At 42.5% G+C, this 7,337-nt stretch overlaps 1 protein-coding gene across 2 annotated transcripts in view; it reads left to right on the top strand.

Moving 5' to 3' along the window:
* Nucleotides 1-695: 695 nt before the first annotated feature.
* tafa1 (TAFA chemokine like family member 1) overlaps nucleotides 696-7,337 on the top strand; it is a 343,101-nt gene continuing 336,459 nt past the window's right edge. For both annotated transcript variants that reach the window (XM_012961982.3, XM_018089386.2), the window contains exons 1-2: nucleotides 696-1,556; nucleotides 5,971-6,091. In XM_012961982.3, the coding sequence (XP_012817436.2) occupies nucleotides 5,980-6,091 (112 nt within the window). In that variant the 5' untranslated portion in view covers nucleotides 696-1,556; nucleotides 5,971-5,979. The remainder of the gene's footprint in view (nucleotides 1,557-5,970; nucleotides 6,092-7,337) is intronic.

Raw genomic sequence — 7,337 nt, 5'->3', positions numbered from 1 at the left:
ATTTATAATTGCTAGAATACAGTATGAGTCTTTGACCCAAGACAAAAGCCCCCCCTGCCCATCCATGAAGCTGGTGCTGCCGTTTCAGAGAACCCCTAAAAATCCTCCATTGGTTGAAATGAACCTTTGCCCAAATCTAGTAAATTTCTCAGCCTGTTACATTAAGTACCAAATAATGTTTTATTCATTTCCAGCCGCCCATATCTTATTCCCCGTCCCCTTCATATTTAGGGGCAGGCTGCTAAACAATCCTCACATTTGTGACAAGAATAGTTCAGAACATTTAACGCCCGAAATCGCACCCATGTAACACTTCCCCTCATCCCTCCATACGTAAAGCAGCACCCATATCCCCCTGTTAAGGTGCCATCGGCGTTATCCTTTCCTTTAGCTTTAACCCCTGAATCACCCGTGAGATCCCAACATACAGCGTTTAAACAGTTAATGATCTGTACTCTTATTTGCCATGCAGATAAAATCATATAAGGTTCTATTTCTCTAACATACACCCCCCACCTCCTGCTTTTTTCCCACCGACAGATCTTGCCTTCCTATTGTAATAAATGGCTGTAAGCTATACGGTCCCCCCCTCCCCTTTACCCACCCATCCTTCAAAGAAACTGGAAGCTGAAGAGAAATAAATATCGATTTGTGTAATGAGACACTAAAACTGACATTGAAAGTTGGTGGGCAGACTCCCACGTGGATTGGGTTGGTTGATAAAAATTGTGGGCAGTGTCGCTTTAAGACATCTGATAGTTCCCAGGGAAGGACTGGAAATAGTCTACAGTACTTGGGAGGCTTCGCAGTAGAAGCAGCTGCCTGGTAGATAGCGCGGGGGCTGCCTCGGCTCTATATACGGGGGGAGCACCGTCCCTTCGGCACCGGAGCTCAGCTGGTTACTGGGAAGGCAGGAGCTGTCCGTTCAGCACCACGGAGACTGGACCACTTCATCCCGACCCCGAAGCTGATCTAATTACCCTTTCAGCACCATTGGAACTGGACCACTCCATCCCTGCGCTGAAGCAGATCTGCCTATAGGGACCGCGGGAGCTGTCCTTTCAGCACCATTGGAACTGGACCGCTCCATCCCTGCGCTGAAGCAGATCTGCCTATAGGGACCGCGGGAGCTGTCCTTTCAGCACCATTGGAACTGGACCGCTCCATCCCTGCGCTGAAGCAGATCTGCCTATAGGGACCGCGGGAGCTGCCCTTTCAGCACCACTGCAAATGGACCACTTCATGCAGAAGGGGGTGACGCCGGGGAAGCTAAAATGAGCAGGTTGCTACCCCTGAATCCTTGGCCACTTTCTCTGCCCAAGCTCTTATGTGTTTTTCTTCCTATAGAAATACTGTAAGAGAGGGGGAACCCCACAAACCCTAAGCACCCCTCCTTCTGTATTTTTTTTAAATCCGGAACAGATTATTTGGGACCTGTTATGACTCTTGATCCAAGGGGGGTTCATTCCGGAGCAGATGGATTTTAAAAAGTACTAAGATCTTTTTTATTCCAATGAACAGTCCTGGAGCTTTCTGTCCCCGGCTGGATTACTCAGGTAAGGAGCTTTGGGGAATGTTCTACACACATGGAGAAAGAGAGAATAATGCAGAATGAATCCAGGCTGCTGTGTAAGGGATACGGGGGGGGGGGGGGGGGGAGCTGGCTCATTCACTTACACTATAGGAGGGGAATGATTTATAAGGGACATAGGCATGTCTTGGCTGGGGCATATAAAATATGAAATAAAAAAAATAAAAAAATATAAATATATATATATATATATGGAAACAAGAGGAAACATGAAAGTATTTCTGGTCATAGAAACCAATAACAATAGGCAGACTGGTTTCACAGCTACAAGCAGAACTTTTTCTATCAATGAAAGTCTATGGTGATTTTTATGGGGGGGGGGGCAGATTGGGAGAGCTAGCAGCACCCCCCTCCCCAAAAACTGAATCTTCTTATCAATGTTACACGCTGCTGCCGATGCTGTAGCTGAGCATGCTGGGATTCATTAATAGTATATCCTGTTGTACCTGAGAGGGATAGTCAAATAGGGAGGTGTTATATAGATAGTAGTCTATGGGGGGGTCGGTATATATGTTCAGTGACTATTCTATACATATGTGGGGGGCACGTAAATAGCAATGTATCCTGAAGCTAATGATTTCTAATTCCATTATTAGATCTCTAGATTTTGTAGAACTACAACTCCCAGCATCCCCGGAGCAGCATCATTAGTTTGAAGCTATTATTAAACATTTATAGTGTTGCTTGGCATTCACACAGTACCTCCAGTTACATCCCCCTGCCCTACTATACACACTGTGTCTATTTGTATACACACTATACAACATTTACAGCAATTTCCCTGGCACATCATGCCTTACTATAATCTCTAGCCATTCCAGGAAACCCTATTGCTTTACTATACCTGCTGTGCTACATTTACAACCCATTACAGCTGCTGACATATGGCCTTACTATACACACTAACCCACAGGCTCAACTTCTTGCCTTACTGTGCACACTATCCCGCCTGCACTTTTTTACTTTACTATACACACTGTCCCAGAGTTAAACTCCTTTCATTAACACCTTACTTTGCAAACAATTCCACAGTTCCAGCCCTTTCCCAAAAAGAAGTAGATCTCTGGAATACAATGGGGATTGTGTCATTTTTCCCCTTTTGACTCCATATAGGCAGTGTATGTGTGTAGATATGTGTGTAGACAGAGATAGAACAGACACACACACACACACACATATATTCAGGTATAGGACCCCTTATCCGGAAACTCATTATCCAGAAAGTTCCAAATTACGTAAAGGCCATCTCCCATGTTTCCTTTTTCTCTATAACAATAAAACAGTACCTGTACTTAATACCAACTAAGATATAATTACCCCTTATTGGGGCAGAACAGCCCTATTGGGTTTATTTAATGGTTAAATGATTCCCTTTTCTCTGTAATAATAAAACAGTACCTGTACTTGATCCCAACTAAGATATAATTACCCCTTATTGGGGGCAGAACAGCCCTATTGGGTTTATTTAATGGTTAAATGATTCCCTTTTCTCTGTAATAATAAAACAGTACCTGTACTTGATCCCAACTAAGATATAATTACCCCTTATTGGGGGCAGAACAGCCCTATTGGGTTTATTTAATGGTTAAATGATTCCCTTTTCTCTGTAATAATAAAACAGTACCTGTACTTGATCCCAACTAAGATATAATGAATCCTTATTGAAGACAAAACAATCATATTGGGTTTATTTAACATTTATATGATTTTTAGTAGGTGTGGGGATCTAAATTATAGAAAGACCCATTATCCGGAAAACCCCAGGTCCCAAGCATTCTGGATAACAGGTCCCATACCTGTATATATATATAAAGCAAGACAGTGAGCCGCACACACAGGGACTTAGTTAGAAGACAAAAAATTTTTTTATTAATGAAAAAAATCCAACGTTTCGAGCACCAACTATGCTCTTCCTCAGGGACATATACATATGTATATATATATATATATATATATTAATCCACACTAGGACAAACCACACACATACACACACAGGCACATACACAGTATCCGAATGCCTTTCATGCAGCGAGGGGGTCATATAAATCGCTGGCGCAGGCATGTAGGTTCATTGAAGGGTTTTATGTTTGCAGACCTCATTTTTTCCAAGTGAATAAGCATTTTATTCTGTGGAGAGGAAATAAAATGACCCGCTTGGCTCTAATGTCCTTTGGCTCAGTGAATGGGGCTTCCTTTGATTGGATTCTGGAGAGGGAAAGTGGGTCATGTGATTGGCTGAATATGGAGAGCGTCTGAAGTTTGATTCATTTCCCTGTAGAAATATAAACAAAGCCGATGAACTTATAGGTTGTTACAGGTTGTAAGTGTATATTATAGGGGATGTAGGAGGGTCTGTGTAAGCCTGTATAAACCATTCTATCCACTAGCAAAGTATCTAGAATATGTTCTATAGATATGGAATATATGTATGAATGCTAATTTATGGGCTGCTTGGGACATATGCCAGCTGACGAGGGGAGGATTTCGCCAGAAGGCGTTATGGGATGAGACTCGTGAAAGAACAAAATGCTCTTTTAAACCAGCAATAAGATGTTCGATTGCTGAGCTTATTTTGTCATTTCCTTCATCTCAGGAAATTGTAACAGACTAATTGCATAGAGGGTTTATTATATTCTGTGCTCCCCTTGCCTGGCTTTGGCTTTAGGAATGAATGCTGAGAATGTTCCATTCATCCCCTGGTTATACACTCTCTCCTGTCTGTATATTCTTTCTATGTTCGGGTATGGGATCTATTATCCGGAATGCTAGGGAATTGGGGATACATAAACATACAGGCAGGTAAATTGGCTTCTGATAATATTGCCTGTAGTGTGCGAGAATATGATCAGATTGTAAGCTCCACTGGCACAGGGACTGATGAAAATGATGTACAGGTATGGGATCTATTATCCGGAATGCTAGGGGATTGGGGATACATAAACATGCAGGCAGGTAAATTGGCTTCTGATAATATTGCCTATAGTGTGCGAGAATATGATTAGATTGTAAGCTCCACTGGCACAGGGACTGATGAAAATGATGTACAGGTATGGGACCTGTTATCCAGAATGCTAAGGACCTGGGGGTTTCCAGATAAGGGATCTTTCCATAATTTGGATCTCCATACCTTTAGTCTCCTAAACAATCATTTAAACATGAAATAAACCCAATAGGGCTGTTCTGCCCCCAATAAGGGGTAATTATATCTTAGTTGGGATCAAGTACAGGTACTGTTTTATTATTACAGAGAAAAGGGAATCATTTAACCATTAAATAAACCCAATAGGGCTGTTCTGCCCCCAATAAGGGGTAATTATATCTTAGTTGGGATCAAGTACAGGTACTGTTTTATTATTACAGAGAAAAAGGAATCATTTAACCATTAAATAAACCCAATAGGGCTGTTCTGTCCCCCAATAAGGGGTAATTATATCTTAGTTGGGATCAAGTACAGGTACTGTTTTATTATTACAGAGAAAAGGGAATCATTTAACCATTAAATAAACCCAATAGGGCTGTTCTGCCCCCAATAAGGGGTAATTATATCTTAGTTGGGATCAAGTACAGGTACTGTTTTATTATTACAGAGAAAAGGGAATCATTTAACCATGAAATAAACCCAATAGGGCTGTTCTGCCCCAATAAGGGGTAATTATATCTTAGTTGGGATCAAGTACAGGTACTGTTTTATTATTTCAGAGAAAAGGGAATAATTTAACCATTAAATAAACCCAATAGGGCTGTTCTGCCCCAATAAGGGGTAATTATATCTTAGTTGGGATCAAGTACAGGTACTGTTTTATTATTACAGAGAAAAGGGAATCATTTAACCATGAAATAAACCCAATAGGGCTGTTCTGCCCCCAATAAGGGGTAATTATATCTTAGTTGGGATCAAGTACAGATACTGTTTTATAATTACAGAGAAAAGGGAAACAATTTATAAAAATTAGAATTATTTTCTTATAATGGAGTCTAAGCAAATCAGTCAAACACTGACGCCTATTTGAACAGGGGAGATGCCAGTGCCATATTTCCGAGCTTTCTGGATAAAGGGTTTCCGGATAGCAGATCCCATAGCTGTATTGACACAGGGCCGGTGTCGGTTACATGGCCGAGCTGAGACTTTCCCGGCCGCGGCATGCAGCAGATCATTAGAATGTCATTTGTACTGTTAAATTATTAAACATATTCATCCATCCCCTGTTGACATATCTTTTCCCTCTGACTGCTTCAGTGCACTTAACCTTTGTGATATGATGTACGGTGTCATAAAGGCACGGCCGTTCGTTAAAGCCTGTAATGGTTTCCAACGCGGGCGCATCTCCTGCGTGAGCGCAAAGGGACAGGATAATAACTCACGTCTGTATTTCATCTAGAGAGTGGCGATGGTCTCGGCAATGTCTGGGCTCCTGTATTTGTGGATAAGTGCTTGCGCCTTGCTGCTCTGTCAGGGATCCCTTCATCACAGTTTCCAGCAGCATCACTTGCACCAATCAGGTAGGAACGGCTTCTTTCTCTCTAAATGATATCCAAGCTGTTGTTGAACTACAACTACCAGAATCCACCCCCCCCCCAAGGCTGTCAGTGGGGGGGTTCTGGGTGAGAGATGCATCAGAGAAACAGTAACTGCTCCATAAAGGTTGTGTTTCATTTAGACTCAATAATATTTCATGACAACTTGCAGTTGGTCTTCTTTATGTTGTTGTTGATCTGCAGCTGTGCTGAAAAGAATTTAGATTGCTATCTGGTTGCTAAGTTTGTTAATGTTAAAGCAATACTGTCATGGGAAAACATATTTTTTTTTTCCAAAACCCATCAGTTATTAGAGCTTCTCCAGCAGAATCCTGCATTGTAATATGTTTTTCCCATGGGGCTAGCCATATTCTTCATTTCCCAGGGTGCCACAGCCATGTGACCTGTGCTCTGATAAACTTCACTCACACTTTACTGCTGCGCTGCAAGTTGGAGTGATTTCCCCCCCCCTCACCCCCAGCAGCCGATCAGCAGAACAATGGGAAGGGAGCAAGATAGCAGCTCCCAGTAGGTATCAGAATAGCACTCAATAGTAAGAAATCCAAGTCCGGCTTGGGACTCCTCCAGTTACATGGGAGTAGGAGAAACAATAGGTTAGCTGAAAGCAGTTCTAATGTGTAGCGCTGGCTCCTTCTGAAAGCTCAGACTCAGGCACACTTTACTGCTGTGCTGCAAGTTGGAGTGATATCACTCCCCCCCTCCCAGCAGCCGATCAGCAGAACAATGGGAAGGGAGCAAGATAGCAGCTCTCAGTAGGTATCAGAATAGCACTCAATAGTAAGAAATCCAAGTCCGGCTTGGGACTCCTCCAGTTACATGGGAGTAGGAGAAACAATAGGTTAGCTGAAAGCAGTTCTAATGTGTAGCGCTGGCTCCTTCTGAAAGCTCAGACAAAGAAGACCTACTGCAAAATTGCTTAGATTATTTCCCCCACACAGCATATCACTAAAAAAGTGAATTTGAAAGAAATTGAAAGCGAACTTCCTCTGGCATGGCAAGGTTTTGGGCACTGGTTGCTCTGTCAGGGATGGGGGGGTCCAAACTTTATTCCATATCAAAACAATAAAACCGCCTTGGTCCTTGGGTTCTTGGCCTTTGGGTTCTCTGCCCTTGGGTTCTTGGTCCTTGGGTTCTTGGCCCTTGGGTTCTTGGTCCTTGGGTTCTTGGTCCTTGAGTTCTTGGTCCTTGAGTTCTTTGTCCCTGAGTTCTT

Source organism: Xenopus tropicalis, chromosome 4, assembly GCF_000004195.4.
Source record: "Xenopus tropicalis strain Nigerian chromosome 4, UCB_Xtro_10.0, whole genome shotgun sequence".
Taxonomy (NCBI): domain Eukaryota; kingdom Metazoa; phylum Chordata; class Amphibia; order Anura; family Pipidae; genus Xenopus; species Xenopus tropicalis.
This window is presented reverse-complemented; position numbering and strand designations above follow the sequence as displayed.